At 40.3% G+C, this 19,120-nt stretch overlaps 1 protein-coding gene across 2 annotated transcripts in view; it reads right to left on the minus strand.

The window, feature by feature from the left end:
* The window catches only part of LOC126234794 (prestalk protein-like), a 28,670-nt gene extending 10,728 nt beyond the window's left edge, over positions 1 to 17,942 (minus strand). The window contains exons 1-3 of one of the 2 annotated variants that reach the window (XM_049943543.1): positions 17,371 to 17,942; positions 16,910 to 17,271; positions 3,012 to 3,259 (exon numbers count right to left, since the gene is read on the minus strand). In XM_049943543.1, coding sequence (XP_049799500.1) covers positions 3,012 to 3,259; positions 16,910 to 17,271; positions 17,371 to 17,894 — 1,134 coding nt within the window. In that variant the 5' untranslated portion in view covers positions 17,895 to 17,942. Of the gene's footprint in view, positions 1 to 3,011; positions 3,260 to 16,909 lie in introns of both variants that reach the window. The other variant, XM_049943541.1, reaches the window with a different exon arrangement.
* Positions 17,943 to 19,120: the final 1,178 nt, after the last annotated feature.

Raw genomic sequence — 19,120 nt, forward strand, 5'->3', positions numbered from 1 at the left:
AAAAACTACTTACAGGTACCAGAAGCAGATATCAGTGGACATAAACTGGATGAGGCTCTGTGTGTGACATTGCTGGGCGTTCCGACAGATAATAAACTGAGGTGGAACGAGTTAACCAAAAAGCTCGGTTCTGCCTGTTTTGCACTCAGAAACCTCTCTCGTTATGTTGACCACAGACAAGACTGCTAATATACTTTGCAAACTTCCACTCAGTTCTGCCTTGTGACATAATCAGTTGAAGCATAGCAGCTAAGGTGAAAATAGTTTTATTCTACAGAAGAGGGAAATAAGGATACTACAGAAAGGTGATAACTGAAAATAAGTATAAGTCGCTTCAGGCACCTGCATTTACATAGTAAAACTTATATCCCGCAATGGTATTTGTTGTTAATAACAAGAGCGAATTATGATGAACTCAGCAATTCACAGCCAGAAATAATTTCCACATACAGCATGCAACTCTCTCTTCAGTTCAGAATGGAGTGTTATATTCTGAAGCAAAAGTCTATAACAGATTTCCTGTGGACATCAGGTATGAAAATGAAAATCTCTAGATAGTTAAACACAAAGTAAAATAATACCTTGTATTCCCTCCTCCTACAATATATCTGAACACTTTGACTCAAGAATGTAAATTCTGCCTAATTTTAATATTTGTATTCAACAGATCTTGATTTTGTTAGTATGTAGACAGCTAATAGTTGTCTGTGTAAAGACAAAATACTGTGCTTGAAGTATCAGATAGTGGCAGCAGCTGTTGTGAGGAGCAGTGGCTATTTCTTTTTTTTGTTTCAAAATGGCTGTTTCTCTCCTAACATAGATATATGAAGTAATCCAGAAGTATTACTGTAATTATCAATTTGATTAGATTAATGTCATTCATAACTTGTTATTAGTATAATCCAGCCAGTTATAGAACATTTTCCCACATGAGTGACAAATCGTTTAGCACCCCCCCCCCCTTCCCTTTCCCTCTGCCACCTTCACTATTGCAGACAAGTGACATTTGATTTGATGCCCCCCCCTTCCTTTCCCGCACTCCCTCATACATTAGCTGCCTTTCCTTGTGCCCCTGGTAGGACCTTTAAAAATACATCTAAATCTAGCGATCAGGGAAATGTGTTGTTTTTGCTACTAATTACGATGAACCTGTGTACAAATTCTGCACTAAGTGTGCTTCAGGGGCACCCCTCAGCTTGGCACTCCAAGTGGCTGCTTGTGTCACTTGGGCCAGCCCTGAGTATAATTTACATAAATAGCCAGAAGTGGTTGCCTCTGGCTCTTAATGTATAATGGGACTGAAAGCTATCCTCCATGATGGGATTACATAACATGTGACTGAACAAACAAATGAATTTTGTCAAAGTTTGCAATCTAGTGCTTGGCAGACTGAGGGTACAGCATGAAGAGGGTGCACTCCAAGAGTACCTGACATACCCCCCCCTCCCTCCACCCCACTCTGCCACTCTCTGCAGTGGTCACTGCTGAGGACTGATTAACAATAAGAATATATAGTGTTGTAACACTGGATCAAGAGATCATTCCTCAGACAGTAACCTAAAGATGACAGCAACTCTCATTGCTGAAAATCCATCAATGACTACAGCTAACTGAAAACCCAAAAAGAATGTAAATAATAATAATAATAATTATCATTATTGTTGTTCATAATAATAATAATAAGAAAAAGAACTGAAACTAATTTACTGCACTTCTACAAAATCTGAAAACTATCTCAAGACTTAACAGGCTGCTGTTAATTTTCATTTCTCCTGTCACCTCTGAAGTGTTCACAAACAAACAGTGTGTCACGAGGAATGAGCACTTCTAAACATACTTGTGTCACAAGTTAAACTGAAATACTGGGTGACTGAAGTAGAGAAGAAAATATAGACACAAATAAGTTTTCTCTATTTGTTTATCTCCATTAATTATGAACTCTTCATTACATTGTTCAAATACTTCAAATGCCTTTCAGTGCTGTCTGGTTACATTTGTCAAGCTCTGTACCTTCATATCAAAGTTTACTGGGACCAATAAATACAATACTGGGGTATAACTCTTCATGATTAATAACATTGTTTCCTTTTGTGCAGTAACTCATCTATTTTGCACATACTGAAACAGAATATGAACCCTCAGTAACTTATTATTTACACCAGTTTCTCTGATCGTGCTAAGGAAGTATTAAGCACTCTGTCTTCAGGCCACAAGTGGCCCATCAGGACCATCTGACCACCGTGTCATCCCCAGCTGAGAATGCGGATAGGATGAGCGTGTGGTCAGCACACTGCTCTCCTGGTCGTTATGGTGGTTTTCTCTGACTGGAGCCACTACTATTCAGTCGAGTAGCTCTTCAATTGGCATCACAAGGCTGAGTGCACCCCAAAAAATGGCAATAGTACATGGCGGCCCAGACGATCACCCATCCAAGTACTGGCCACGCTCGTCAGTGCTTATCTTCAGTGATCTGACCGGAACCGGTGTATCCACTGCGGCAAGGTCGTTGCCCTAAGGAAGTATTACACTATGATAAAAGGTTAAAGTTCTTGTTTTGATGTCTGCAATTATATCAATTATCAGCGATTTTCTGAAATTTTGTGAAAAACTGTGATATTTTATTATATAATTATTTTGAAAATCAACTGTACGGTTCTTACAAAATTGTTGTCTATCACATCTTTATTTATACTGTTGTCATTGTGGTTGTGTATCCCTTGTATACTGCTCTTAAATAACTTCCAGTGGTGTGTTGATGCATTTCCATGTAGTGGCTGATTGCAGGGATCCACAGCCACACAGTTCATTTTGCAGAGAAGGGACTCTGCCAAGAAGCTATATCTTTTATGAAAATCGTTAGCAGACTGGCTATAAAGCTTTCAAACTGATCTGCTAATAAATTTCATAAAAAATTGTTGCTGCTTAGTGGATTTCTTTTCTCCATAAAATTCCAGAGTCTGGTTTAGTGTTCAAGCCTTTGAGGAGCAACCATTATTTTCATATTTGTTTACCTGGTGTTGAGATGACTCCTCATCAGAAAGTGAGGAAAAACCGTGAAAAATTTCCCTCTTCTCTGTTTCTATAGCACTAAAATCTATCTTTGAAGTCAGGTTAGCATCTTCTGTGTGCTTCCATAGCTGGCAACAATTTTCTTCAGAAAGGGGTTGGAGGGGTGCCCAAATATTGCCTTCTGGAGACAATGGATCATCCATTTGCCACTGTACTGCTTTAAACCATGAAGCAGCTATATGATCATCCACTGAAAGAAATATATGAAATCAGCTAAAAAATAACAATAAAGGAAATAAGCAATAGTATGATATACTGCCCTTCATCATATACAGCGGAAGGAAAAAACTGCAAATACCATGATAAATGCATGTTTGAGCATAAATGCAGACATGAGCCAAACCTACAGTTTGCATTGTTGTATATGACCACAAACAGCAACTGTGCAATGCCCTCAATATGATACAAGTGTTAGCCATGGTCAGATCAGTGTTCTGTGTAGTTGTGAGTGTATTACGTAGGAGCAAAGTGACTTCAAACATGGACAAATTGTTGGTGTTTGTATTGTGGGTGGTTTTATAACTAAGGTAGCTGACATGTTTGGTGATCCAAGTGTCACCATACCTAAGATTTCTGCAGCACATGGGGAAAGTGGAAAAACATCATTCACTAAGTCACAACACATACAAAAACATGTGCTGAGTAATCATGACAAACAGTCATTGAAGATGTGCTGAGTAATCATAACAAACAGTCATTGAAGAGGTTTGTGATGAAACATAAGAGTGTGGCAGCTAAAAAAATCACTGCAGAACTGAATGTTGCTCTTGCGAACCCTGTCAGCACCACGAAAGAAGCTTCATAAGCAGGAAATTGCAGAATAAGTTTGAATTCCAAACCTACAGAACAGGAAACTGTGGTACCGAAGCCATAAAACCTAGACTATGGAGCAAGGGAAGAATGTCATTTGGTCAGATCTGTCTTGTTTCAGAATGCTTCCACAGATTACATCCCAAGAGTGGGTAGGTGATGATATGCACAGCCGTATTGTGGTATTCTATGGGCCCCATAGTTACTATGCAAGGTCACATTATTGCCAAGTATCATGTGACCATTTTGGCCAGATATGTCCATCCCACAGGACCACAAGACAATGTTTGTTCCACAGTGGTGATGGTGTGTTCCAAGAGACAAGGAACCAGCTCAAACAACTTGCATCATCCAGGACTGGATTTGTGAGGATGAGGATGAAGTGCCACATCTTCCCTGGCCACTTAAGTCACCAGATCTCAATATGACCCTTTGCGGTCTACTTTGGAGAGAAACGTGCATGATCACTATCCACTTCCATCAGTGTTACGTGGACTTGTCACTATTTTGCAGGAAGGATGGTATAAGATTCCCTTGAAAAAATGTATGGGACCTGTATTTATCCATTCTGAGATGATTGGAAGGTGTTTTGAATGCCAACAGTTTTCCTACACCATGTTAGACATGATAATGTGTTGTGTTTTTTTGTTTTTAACATATTTTAGTCCAACCACTGTAGAAAGTGTACTTACCAGCAACAGGCACATTAACGAAGTGTTAATGAGTGTCCTCAGCTATCGATCTGCATTCCCTGTCACAGCTCACATATCTTCTTTTTGTGTATGTTCTTGGAGTGTATTTCTGTTACTCATTTTATTAACACATATGCTACCACAGTCCATGTCTTTATGTTGCAATGATATAACTTGATATAGCTTAGCAACAGTTGTAGGTAAATGTTTTTATTTGTTTGGCATGTAATAGAATATATGTAGAGCCAAAATAATGTTATGGAGAAGAAACTATTGATACTGGCATCTGTTATTGTTGATACTGGCATCTATTACTGTCGATAGAAGCTGCAATAAAAGCTGATTATGCCAAAGCTAACAGTATTCGAAATAGCTGTATCTAATGTGAGTACATTGTTCATCGCAGACTCAATAAGATTAGATTAGATGTACTTTTCATTCCAATAAATCCATAGTAAGGAAATTTTACAGTATATAGAATATGTCAGAAAAACTAGAAAACACAGCAAATATTTCCAAAGAAAAACAAATATGACAATGTAGCTTCTACAGTTCCCCAGTGAAAACAATCTTAAGATACATTGTCAAAAATTACAAAACACTTTATGCTTCCAGTGATTGAGATAGATAGATATTACGCAATTTGATGATTCTAAATTCAGTGAGGAGCTTTTTAATTGCTGCAAAAATATGAGACAGCAGCAATGGTGGCAACTAAAGCCAATACAGAAAGAAAGAGAAGAAACAAGAAGGTCAATAGGGTACCACAGACAGACGAAAAAAATCAATGAAGAAGAAAGAAAGCAGTAACAAATATTTAAACATCACATTTATGACATGTATAATGTAATTGGACAGATCAACATACTACTCACCAAGTGGTGGTAGGAGAACACACATGTAAAAGAAGATTATACTTAAGCAAGCGTTTGGAGCCAGTGGCAGAAGTTTAAAAGTGGAAGAAAGAGGGGTGAAGGAAAATGACTGGAGAGTTTAAGGAAAGGGGGTAGAGTTTGGAAAAGACACTCAGAATCATGTATCAGGGGAGACTTACTGGATGGGATGAGAAGAAAAGATTGATTATTGGGTACTGCAATGGATGAGACTTGAAAATGTGAGAGCTTAAAGATGGAAGACAGGGTAATATACAAGATAGAGATTACTGCAAAAACATTGTGTAGAAGTTAATAAGAGCAAAAAGCTAAGTGCATTTTACATAACATAGGTAGGAGGGGGAGGACAAAAATAGGCAGGTCAGAAAATGAAAGATGTAGAAAAGTAAAATGAAGGGAAAAAAGAAGTAGGTAATGTGAAGAAATGCTGAGACAGAAGAAGTTAATGTAAATTAAGGCCAGGTGGGTGGCGAGAACCAAGGACATGCAGTAGTGCTATTTCCCATCTGTGGAGTTCTGAGAAACTGGAGTCTGGGGGGGGGGGGGGGGGGGGAATCCAAATGGCATGTGTGGTGAAACAGGCCCCGAGATCATGACTGTCGTGTTATAGAGCATGTCCTGCAACAGGATACAGTGTGTTGTCAGTATGCACCCTCCTCCTATGCCCATTCATCCTAATTGATAACTTGGTGGTAGCCAAGGCAATGTAAAAAGCTGAACAATGTTTACATAACAACTGGTAGATGACATGGGCCTCAGTGATAGAGATAGCCATACCATACGTGCAACCACAATGGAGGGGTATCTCTTGAGAAGCCAGACAAATGTTTGAATGAAGAGGGGCAGCAGCCCTTTCAGTAGTTGCAGAGGTAACAGTCTGGATGATTGACTGATCTGGCCTTGTAACAAAAAACAAAACACCCTTGCTGAGCTGGTACTGCAAATGGCTGAAAGCAAGGGGAAACTACTGCCACAATTTTTCCTGAGGGCATGCAGCTCAACTGTATGGTTAAATGATTATGGTGTCCTCTTGGGTAAAATATTCCGGAGGTAAAAAGGTTCGCATTTGGATCTCTGGGCAGGGACTAGTCAGGAGGATGTTGTCATCAGGAGAAACAAAGCTGGTGTTCTAGAGATTGGATCACAGAATGTTAGATCCCTTAATCACCCATGTAGGTTAGAATGTTGAAAAAGAGAATGGATATGTTAAAGTTAGATATAGTGGGAATTAGTGAAGGCAGGTGCCAGGAGGAACAGGACTTCTGGTCAAGTGAATACAGCGGTTATACATACAAAACCGAATAGAGATAATGCAGGAGTAAGTTTAGGAAGAGACCTGGAGACACCAGAAAGTTTCAGGTTGTGTAAGACACAGATTTTAGTATCAGATTTTAAATTGTAAGAAATGTGGAGATACAGATGTGGACTCTGAACACAATGTACTGGTTGTGATCTGTAGATTAAAACTGAAGAAATTGCAAAAAGGTAGGAAATCAAGGAGATGGGACCTGGATAAATTGGAAGAACTGGAGGTTGCTGAGAATTTCAGAGGAGCATTAGGTAATGATTGACAAGAACATGGGAAAGGAATACAGTACAAGATAAATGTGTGTTATTGAGACAGAAATAGTGAAGGCAGCAGAGAATCAAATAGGTAAAATGACAAAGCCTAATAGAAATAAGTGGATAACACAGGGGGTATTGAATTTTACTGAGGAAATGAGAAAATATAAAAATGCATTAAATAAAGCATGCAAAAGGGAATATCAACTTCTAAAAGTGAGACTGAAAGGAAGTGCAAAAAGGCTAAGCAGAAATTGCTAGGGGACAAAAAAAAATGGTTCAAATGGCTCTGAGCACTATGGGACTCAACATCTTAGGTCATAAGTCCCCTAGAACTTAGAACTACTTAAACCTAACTAACCTAAGGACATCACACAGACCCATGCCCGAGGCAGGATTCGAACCTGCGACCGTAGCAGCCCCGTGGTTCCGGACTGCAGCGCCAGAACCGCACGGCCACCGCGGCCGGCTAGGGGACGAATATAAGGATTTAGAATGATATATCACGAGGGGAAAGATAGACATCCCCAACAGGAAAATTACAGAGACCTTTGGAGAAAAGAGAAGCAGCTGTGTGAATATCAAAAGCTCAGATGGAAAACCAGTCTTAAGCAAAGAAGTAAAAACTGAAAAGTGGAAAGAGTATACAGAGAGTCTCCACTTAAGGGATATGTTCTTTAAGGCAATATTATAGCAATGGAAGAGGGCACAGATAGAGATGAGATGGGAGATATGATACTGTGGGAAGAATTTGACAAAGCACTGAAAGACCTAAATTGAAACAAGGTTCCAGGAATAGATGACATTTCATCAGAGATACTGATAGCCTTGGGAGGGCCACCCATGGTAAAACTGTTCCATCTGGTGTGCAAGATGTATGAATGTATGAGACAGTCAAGTTTGTTTACGAGATCTGAATTCTCTACAACATCAAAAACCTGTGCCAAATCTAAGGAAATAACTGGGATTTTGGAGTGTTTGTCAATTGCATTTAAGGTGTGGCTGATAAGATTAAAAGTAGCCATGTCAATGGAACACTGTGCTCTGAAACCATGTTGATATACTGATATTATATTATTCTGACTCAAAAATTTTGCTAGCTGAGCTAGAAAGTACTGCTCAACATTTTTTGTAAAGCCAGACAATAGTGCTGCAGGTCCATAATTTGACATTTTTTGATTGTCTCATTTCTTGTAAAGAGGCATTACTTTAGTAGGTTTTAAAAGATCTTGGAAAATGTCTTCTGACAGTGAAGAGTTGCATATGTCTAATGAAGGGTGTGAGAATTATGTTTTTGTAATGTGATTGGGGATCTCATCAACAGGTGCTGAATGACTATATTTTAAAGAGCATACGACTTTTAGTAGCTCACCTTGATAAACAGGACAGAGGAACATGCTATTTTCTTGGCTTCAAGATTTGCAAGTTCCTAGGTGTCTTTCACATCTAATTTTCCGAATTTTTCAATCCTTTGCAATTGTGGAAAAGTACTAACTGAATATGCTACCAACTTTGGGTCTGTAAGAAAGATGCCATCATGGGATAGATCAATACTGTTATGAGTTTCCTTCTTCCCAATAAGCTTTTGCACAGCTGTCCATAATACCTTAGTCTCATTTGATGATATCCCGATATATCACTAATTTTCTCTTAATTTTGCCTCTTGAATTTCTTTTTATGAAAGGCTGTTTGAAAATATTCACAAAATTTTGTTATGAAATGATAGAAATTGCCATTTGTATTACATTAGATTTACAAAGAACACTATCCCAGGATCCATTAGAGAGCAACAACATAAATTATTCTATACTTCACTTAAAGAAGTTCCTCTTATACATAACAGACCCATCCTGAGATGAAGGTCAGCTGAAGGGTGCTGTAAGTAGCTGTGTCAAATGATCACAATATCCCATACTGAGCATCTATGTTGGCTACCTATCCAAATTGACAGACTTGTTCAAGCAGAGTGGCACTAGCTTCTATAATGCAGATTGAAGAGTTTATGGTTACATGCAGGTTATGACTTTAAAGGAAGTTAAGCAAGTTCTGTTTTTCTGTACTAATATTTGCAAAATCAACATTAAAATCACCACACAGTACCACAGTTCTTTCGTAACTTTTGAGTTTACTTAAAGCAAGATCAGGATACTTGAAAAGTTATTAATCTTCTGGCCAGAAACCTACTTATTTAGCAGTGTTTTTGTTGGACCCATCTATGTCTCAACACCTCTGCCATATGGTGAACAGCAATCTCTCCTTTTCATAATATGTATTCTCAAAACAGAGTAAAAGAATGGTAACCATGTGACTCAAGGTGAAGGCACTCCCACACCAGCTAACCTGACCCCAACCCAACAACAGTTTAAAATATTAGATTTAAGAATAAAAGTCACTTTCTCAGAGACAACAAAGAACCATCTCATCTGTCCATACATCATCCATTAACATTAGAGTCAAAAAATCCATGATTGGTGTGGAGAACTAGAAGTAGCCACAATGTGAGAGTGGCTCATTACATAAGATAAAACTAGGGGTTGATCTGGTATGACTGGTGTAGAGGCAGCAAAGGACAGTGGACTCCTTCCAGGTGGTATGAAAAGAGGAATGACATGCAGCCATGATCTCCTTGATAGTGCAGATTCTATTAGAGGGGACAGTAGCCAATCAGAAATTGTTCCAACTCCAAGTAAATACAGGCCTTATCTGAGCCCACAAATCCACATGAATGATGAATTAGTAATCACTTCTCTAACCATATGTTTACCAGTTCAACACCCAGAATACCCACATGCCTCGAAATTCAGAGAACTGAGCAGGTAGTCTGATTAAGGTCCTTGGAGAAGATCATGATAGGAGATACTGCAATGTGACAAAAGTGACACTGCTCAATAGCCTGGAGACTGCCCATACAGTCACTAAAAATGAAACTTGGTTGAGTCAGGTGTGTTTAATAAAACGTAGGACTCTGTTATCAGCTCTACTGTAAAAACACCACAAATTCACAGCAACAAATGTTGTTCCCGTTCAGTGTAAAAGCATATCCTGGAGAATCCATGGTTAGGATATCTACATGAGGGTGACTGTCACAAGATTGATACCCCCTGCATGAAAAAAGCATTTGATACATCATAATTAGGAAATTGTCATAGGGTGATTGTGTATGTGAGCAAAAGTTGGTACCATCAGAACTGATGAAGGAGGATCCCTGCTTTCATGAGGAGACTGTCTATTGGACTAATCTGGTAGGTGCTGGCAGCCAGGCTTACTCCATGATTATGTACTGTGTCTGATAATTTCAAAGCTGAAGGAGCTTCTGAGACAGAAACCAACAATATTCCATTTGGGATGACCCCAGAGATCAGTAATGGAGTACAGTGGCAGGAGCTGCATCACAAGAGGTGTGGCAGGGTAAGCAGACAGCATTAACCTTTCACATTCAGCCTATCTTAAGTTGAATAGATAAAAAATGTATCACCAAGTGGCGGCAGGAGAACACACATACAAAAGGTATTATGCATGCAAGCTTTTGGAGCCAGTCACTCCTACTTCTGGCAGAAGGGTTAAAGGGGAAGGAAGAAGGGTGAAGGAGAAGGACTGGTGAGGTTTACGAAAAGAAGTAGAGTTCAGAAAACTCACCCAGAAACACTGGTCAGATGAGTCTTGCCAGACAGGATGAGAAGGAAAGACTGATTGTTAGAGACTGCGCTGAATGAGATTTGAAAACCTGAGGGCTTAAAGGTGGAAGATAGGGTAATATGCAAGACAGTGACTACAGTTAGAACATCATGCACAACTTAATAAGAGTGAAAAGCTGAGGGCTTTGTGTGTGATAGAGGTTGGAGGAGGACAGCAAGAAATAGACAGGTCAGAAAATTAAAGGTATAATAAACCAAAACAGAATAAATAAAGTAATAGTTACTGTGAAGAAATGCTGAGACAGAGGAAATTAACATAAATTAAGGCCACGTGGGTGGCAAGAACCCAGGACATATTGTGCCAGTTCCCAACTGCGGAGTTCTGAGAAACTGGTGCCTGCGGGAAGAATTTAGGTGGCGTGTATACTGAAACAGGCACTGAGTTCACGACTGTTATGTTGTAGTGCATCCTGTGCAACAGGATATTGTGTGTTGGCAGCATACACTCTCTGCCTATGCCAATTCATCTTAATTGATAACTTGGCAGTGGTCATGCCAATGTAAAAGGTTGAACAGTGTTTCGGTAACAACCGGTATATGACACGTGGATCTCCCTTTGATAGTATATATCCAATTACAGGGCTGTTGTAGATGGTGGCAGGAAGGTGCATAGGGCAAGTCTTCCACCTGGGACGGTCACATGGATAGAAGCCATAGGGTAGGCAGATGGCTGCAGAAGGATCATACAGTCTGACAAGGATATTGTAGAGATGGGGAGGGTGGCAAAATGCTATTCTAGATGTGTTGGGCAAAATCTCAGACAGAATGGACTTCATTTCAGGACATAATTTTAGGAAGACATGACCTTGTCGAACTAGCTGGTTAATACATTTGAGACCAGGAATATAATGAGTGAGAAGTGATGTACACCTAAGTTGTTTATGGAAGGATCAGCAGTACCAGGACTGGATGTGATGGCCTGGGAAATCTGCTTTCAAACTAGGCTGGTGGAGTAATTACGTCCAGTGAACACTGAAGTGAGAAGCAGAGAGATTAATTTTTCACGTTCAGTTCATCTTAAAGCAGATTTCCTAGGTCATCACATCCAATTCCTGTACTGCTGATTCCTCCAAAAAACAACTTAGGAGTACAGCACTTGTCACTCAGTATTATCTTGGTCTTGAATGTATTAACCAACTACTTCAAGAAGGCCATGACTTCCTAAAATCATGTCCTGAAATGAGGTCCATTCTGTCTTGAGATTTTGCCCACCACACCCAGAATAGCTTTTCATTGCCCTCCCAGTCTCCACAATATCCTTGTCAGACCGTATGCTCCTTCTGAAGCCATCTGCCTACCCTGTGGCTCCTATCCCTGTGACCATCCCAGGTGGAAGACTTGCCCTAGGCACCCTCCTGCCACCACCTACAAGATCCTTGTCATTGGCAATATATATACTATCAAAGGGAGATCCACATGTAAAATGAATACCTGTCATATACCAGCTGTTACCACAACACTGTTCAGCCTTTTACATTGGCATGACCACTGCCAAGTTATCAATTAGGATGAATGTAAACAGGCAGAGGGTGTATGTTGCCAACACACAATATCGTGTCGCACAGCATGCACTGTAACATAACAATCATGAACTCAGTGCCTGTTTCACTACATGCGCCATCTGGACTCTTCCCACAGGCACCAGTTTCTCAGAACTCCGCAGCTGGGAACTGGAACAATATGTCCTGGGTTTTTGCCACCCACCAGGCCTTAATTTACATTAATTTCCTCTGTCTCAGCATTTCTTCACAGTAACTATTACTTTCTTTATTCTGTTTTAGTTTTTTATGCCTTTTGTTTTCTCACCTGTCTATTCCTTGCTCTTATTAAGTTGTGCGTGATGTTCTAGCACTAATCACTGTCTTGCATATTACCCTATCTTTCATCTTTAAGCTCTCAGGTTTTTAAATCTCTTCCGGTGCAGAGGAGCCACTGGCACCAGAAACTTGCACACATAATACTATTTATATGTGTGTTCTCCTGCCGCTACCAGATGAGTAATTTTTTTTTTTATCTATCCAACACATTATAGTTTCAAAAACTGATTTTGTTCACTGATATAACCTTAAGTAGAGGAATACAGGGCAGCCATGCCAGCTTTTTATCAAAGAGGAGAGAGTACTGGATACCCACGTAGAGTTTTGAGCTGGAATGAGCTGCAGTATGATGACAGAAATTCTTGACCTGTGTTTTAGTGAGAGATAATTGGAAACACTGGGAAAGGCTCCAAGCAGAGGCCCTTTGGGTCGCTCCCTGGCTTTCATCCAAGGCTACAGACTTGGAGCTATTAATGCAAGAGTCATCAACATACAGCATGGGCATATCTACTGATTTGATGGAGGTCACCAGCCATTGATGGTGACAAAGAAGAGTGAGAAGCTCAGAATAGGGCCCTGCGGAAGTCCATGGGGTTATGAACAACATACCAGCTCTGCCCTGGAACAATCAGAAGGATAAAAACTGACAAAAAAAACATTAAGAAGCCTCAAAAGTCCTGGTCATGAAGGGTAAGTAAAATCATATGGCACCATGTGGCACGAAAGAGCTTATGTATGTCAAATAGGCTACTTTTCTCCCGAAACCACGTTGGTAGAGCGACAAAAGGCCCTTTGCTTCAAGAACTCAGCGTAACTGTTGAGCTACCACCCTTTCAAGCAGTTTAGAGAGCATGAGGGGCCGGCCGTGGTGGTCTAGCGGTTCTAGGCGCTCAGTCCGGAACCGCGCGACTGCTACGGTAGCAGGTTCGAATCCTGCCTCGGGCATGGATGTGTGTGATGTCCTTAGGTTAGTTAGGTTTAATTAGTTCTAAGTTCTAGGGGACTGATGACCACAGATGTTAAGTCCCATAGTGCTCAGAGCCATTTGAACCATTTTTGAGCATGAGGGTGAGGCTAATTGGTTGATAGCTGTTGATGAACAGTGGGTTTTGCCTGGTTTAATGTTTGGGCTTTTGATACTACCTTCTCATTGTGAAGGGAAAACACCTTCTAATCATATAGAGTTGAGGACCCTGAGTAGATGGAGTCTGCAAGTTACATTCAGATGTTAGATCATCAGATTATGAATCAAATTAGCATGGAGCAGTACCAAGAGATGAGCCAAGAGTGTGAAGCAGTTCCCATATAGTGAAAGGTTCATTATATAATCATTGTTGCATAATGGGTAGTGAGGCATTTAGCAAGAACTGATGCAACAGTAGAAATACCACCACCAGTAGACTAAGGAGCTTGTCCCACACCTGGGATTAAAGAGAAAACATGACTTTACATGAAGCCACTTAAAAGTGATGAGTGAGATCTGTGAAGAATGTTGCTTGAGATGCTGCAAAGCCTACAACAGTCCTGAATAACTCTTGCAATGTCTTTGGTCCATCATGATACCAGCTGCTGGTGTAAAGCCTATCTACCCCATTGGCTAATTTGCTTGTGTGACTACCAGAGTTCAATGTTGAGGGAATGGACAAAGTATTTACTCGACGTAAAGTTCAAATGGTTCAAATGGCTCTGAGCACTATGGGACTCAACTGCTGTGGTTATCAGTCCCCTAGAACTTAGAAATACTTAAACCTAACTAACCTAAGGACATCACACACATCCATGCCCGAGGCAGGATTCGAACCTGCGACCGTAGTGGTCGCGCGGTTCCAGACTGTAGCGCCTAGAACCGCTCGGCCACTCCGGCCAGCACTCGACGTAAAGTCAATGAATGCAGTGGTGGCAAAATTAAAAATCTCTGGAGCAGGATACAAGCGATCATACTTTTTCCAGGTTTAAAAACATGAGAGGTGTTCAGATTCTGGACTTTACATTCCTCGATTAAGGCAGCACACTTTGGGGATCCGCAAGGGTCTCTTTCTCTGCAATTGACACAAAATGGTGGTTGCTCACATGGTGAATTTTTATGAAGCTATCATCCACAGTCTCCACCAACTGGCTTGTTCGTCCAACAGATATTGTATATCCAATGCACTGGTGTTTAAAGGACCACATCTGGGGGTCGGGAATACAGCTTCATATCACAGCACCATGATTTACACTTTCTTAGGAAGTGAACTCCCCTCAGAAGTAAGACGAATTCTCTGATGTCAACCTTGCTGTCCGACATGCCTCGATGTAAACAATACACAATGTGAACCCTTCACTCCAAATTTTTGCATAATTATTCATCCTTTTGCAGCATTAACTTCAAGAGAGAAATTAAAACCTGTACCTTTTTCAGACTCCTATAGGATGTTTCAGTGACAGTTACATCAGCAAGTTACTTGCAAGAGAATAATGTGAGGACTGGATAGAATTTGCTGTTTTAACTAAGACAGAAACACTTCCTAGTTTACTGAGGAAAGAGATTTAGAAAAATTTTTGATTCTATCTACAAACAACAAAGACTTAGCAGATAGAAAGGAACATTCATCGATGCAGGTGTAATCCACGTACTCAGGGGAGCAAGTTTCTGCAGGCTGCTTGATTTTTGTTTCCTCTTACAGTGTGATCAAGGAAAAAAAATCTTAGAGTCATTACAATCTGTACTGAAGAATTCAAGTCTGCTGAAGGGATTGCCTAGAGTCTCATGGCCGCTGACTGATAACTTAGTTTGATGGCCATTGCCTGTAATTCTGGTGCCCCCAAACAGACATCTACATCTACATGACTACTCTGCAATTCACATTTAAGTGCTTGGCAGAGGGTTCATCGAACCACAATCATACTATATCTCTACCTATTCCACTACCGAACAGCGCGTGGGAAAAATGAACACCTAAACCTTTCTGTTTGAGCTCTGATTTCTCTTATTTTATTTTGATGATCATTCCTACCTATGTAGGTTGGGCTCAACAAAATATTTTCGCATTCGGAAGAGAAAGTTAGTGACTGAAATTTCGTAAATAGATCTCACCGCGACGAAAGACGTCTTTGCTTTAATGACTTCCATCCCAATTCGCGTATCGTATCTGCAACACTCTCTCCCCTATTACGTGATAATACAAAACGAGCTGCCATTTTTTGCACCCTTTCGATGTCCTCCGTCAATCCCACCTGTTAAGGATCCCACACCGTACAGCAATATTCTAACAGAGGACAAACGAGTGTAGTGTAAGCTGTCTCTTTAGTGGACTTGTTGCATCTTCTAAGTGTCCTGCCAATGAAACGCAACCTTTGGCTCACCTTCCCCACAATATTATCTATGTGGTCTTTCCAACTGAAGTTATGAGCGCCCGTAAACCCCAACACACACACACCAACTGAAGTTGTTCGTAATTTTAACACCCAGGTACTTAGTTGAATTGACAGCCTTGAGAATTGTACTATTTATCAAGTAATCGAATTCCAACGGATTTCTTTTGGAACTCATGTGGATCACCTCACACTTTTCGTTATTTAGCGTCAACTGCCACCTGCCACACCATACAGCAATCTTTTCTAAATCGCTTTGCAACTGATACTGGTCTTCGGAAGACCTTACCAGATGGTAAATTACAGCATCATCTGCGAACAACCTAAGAGAACTGCTCAGATTGTCACCCAGGTCATTTATATAGATCAGGAACAGCAGAGGGAACACCTGATATCACTTCAGTTTTACTTGATGATGTGCCGTCTATTACTACACACATCCATTCTTTGGCAAATGTGTAGCTGTAACAGCTCAAGCATCAATAGTATTTCCCCACAGAGTTTTGATGCTACCATCATATATATATGTGATGACAACCATACTGGCCAGCTACCACATTGGGTATTGGGCAACCATTCCCCCATGACCTGCATGTCTGTAAAATTTTTGAGAAAATGGAGGTCAGACATGCGTAACTAAGAAGAGTGGTTGAAATATGTAAATAAAATGGGAAAAGCCATAACTGATGGCCTACAAACAACTAATCAGCAGGGAATCTTCCCTATGGGAAGCTAAAAAAAGATAGTATCAGAGAGTAAGATTACAGCACAACGAAATGAAGAAGTACTAGAACGGCTCAGGGCTCCATGCCTGCACCATGTTCAAACTCCTACAGGAGTATAGCATGTATTCATACAGGAGTATAGCATGTATTCACAAAAGAGTTGTGAAGACTAGGACAAGAGGAGGATGAACAACAGAAGGAAGAGGAAAGTACAGAGCTTGTGAGACAGTGATATAACATCTTGGCTTATATGTCAAATAAAAAATTCAATTTTTCTCCATATTTACTTACCTTTATAGCTGCATGATGCCAATATTGTTTGCAAGTGACGTTGAATGGCTGCAGAACAGCCTTCTATAAAACCCAAATCTGTAGAGCTAGTTGTACATGTGTCTTCAACATCACATTTGGTAGTTGTACATGCATCTTCAGCATCACTTTTGGTAGTTGTACATGTGTCTTCAGCATCACATTTGCTAGTTGTACATGCGTCTTCAGTATCACACTTGGTAGTTGTACATGCGTCTTCAGCATCACATTTGGTAATTGTACCTGTGTCTTCAGCATGACATTTGGTAATTGTACCTGCGCCTTCAGCATCATATTTGATAGTTGTACATGTGTCTTCAGCATAACATTTGGTAGTCGCACATGCGTCTTCAGCATCACATTTGGTAGTCATACATGCATCTTCAGCATCACATTTGGTAGTAGTACATGCGTCTTCAGCATCACATTTGGTAGTCATACAGGCGTCTTCAGCATCACATTTGGTAGTCGTACATGCGTCTTCAGCATCACAGTTGGTAGTCGTACATGTATCTTCAGCATCACATTTGGTAGTCGTACATGCATCTTCAGCATCACATTTGGTAGTCGTACATGCATCTTCAGCATCATATTTGGTAGTCGTACATGCATCTTCAGCATCATATTTGGTAGTTGTACATGCATCTTCAGCATCACATTTGGTAGTTGTACATGCGTCTTCATCATCACAGTTGGTAGTCGTACATGCATCTTCAGCATCACATTTGGTAGTCGTACATGCATCTTCAGCATCACATTTGGTAGTCGTACATGCTTGTTCAGCATCACATTTGGTAGTCGTACATGCATCTTCAGCATCATATTTGGTAGTTGTACATGCATCTTCAGCATCACATTTGGTAGTTGTACATGCGTCTTCATCATCACAGTTGGTAGTCGTACATGCATCTTCAGCATCACATTTGGTAGTCGTACATGCATCTTCAGCATCACATTTGGTAGTCATACATGCATGTTCAGCATCACATTTGGTAGTCGTACATGCATCTTCAGCATCATATTTGGTAGTCGTACATGCGTCTTCAGCATCATATTTGGTAGTTGTACATGTATCTTCAGCATCACATTTGGTAGTTGTACATGCGTCTTCATCATCACATTTGGTAGTTGTACATGCGTCTTCAGCATCACATTTGGTAGTTGTACATGCGTCTTCAGTATCACACTTGGTAGTTGTACATGCGTCTTCAGCATCACATATGGTAGTTGTACATGCGTCTTCAGCATCACATTTGGTAGTTGTACATGCGTCTTCAGCATCATATTTGATAGTTGTACATGTGTCTTCAGCATCATATTTGGTAGTTGTACATGCGCCTTCAGCATCACATTTGGTAGTTGTACATGAGTCTTCAGAATCATATTTGGTAGTTGTACATGCGTCTTCAGCATCATATTTGGGAGTTGTACATGTGTCTTCAGCATCACATTTGGTAATTGTACATGCGTCTTCAGAATCACATTTGGTTATTGTACATGCGTCTTCAGCATCGAATTTGGTAGTTGTACATGCATCTTCAGCATCACATTTGGTAGTTGCACACATTTCTACAGCATAATTTGTGCTAGCTGTACATGTTTCTTCAGCATCATCTTTGGTAGTTGTACATGTTTCTTCAGCATCATCTTTGGTAGTTGTACATGTTCCTTCAGCATCATATTTGGTAGTTGTACATGTGTCTTCAGCATCACATTTGTTAATTGTACATGCGTCTTCAGCATCACATTTGGTTATTGTACATGCGTCTTCAGCATCGAATTTGGTAGTTGTACATGCATCTTCAGCATCACATTTGGTAGTTGCACACATTTCTACAGCATAATTTGTGCTAGCTGTACATGTTTCTTCAGCATCATCTTTGGTAGTTGTACATGTTTCTTCAGCATCATCTTTGGTAGTTGTACATGTTCCTTCAGCATCATATTTGGTAGTTGTACATGTGTCTTCAGCATCACATTTGGTAATTGTACATGCGTCTTCAGCATCACATTTGGTTATTGTACATGCATCTTCAGCATCTCGTTTGGTAGTTGTACATGCATCTTCAGCATCACATTCGGTAGTTGCACACATTTCTACAGCATCATTTGTGCTAGCTGTACATGTCTCTTCAGCATCATCTTTGGTAGTTGTACATGTTCCTTCAGCATCATTTGTGGTAGTTGTACATG

Source organism: Schistocerca nitens, chromosome 2 (assembly GCF_023898315.1).
Source record: "Schistocerca nitens isolate TAMUIC-IGC-003100 chromosome 2, iqSchNite1.1, whole genome shotgun sequence".
NCBI lineage: Eukaryota > Metazoa > Arthropoda > Insecta > Orthoptera > Acrididae > Schistocerca > Schistocerca nitens.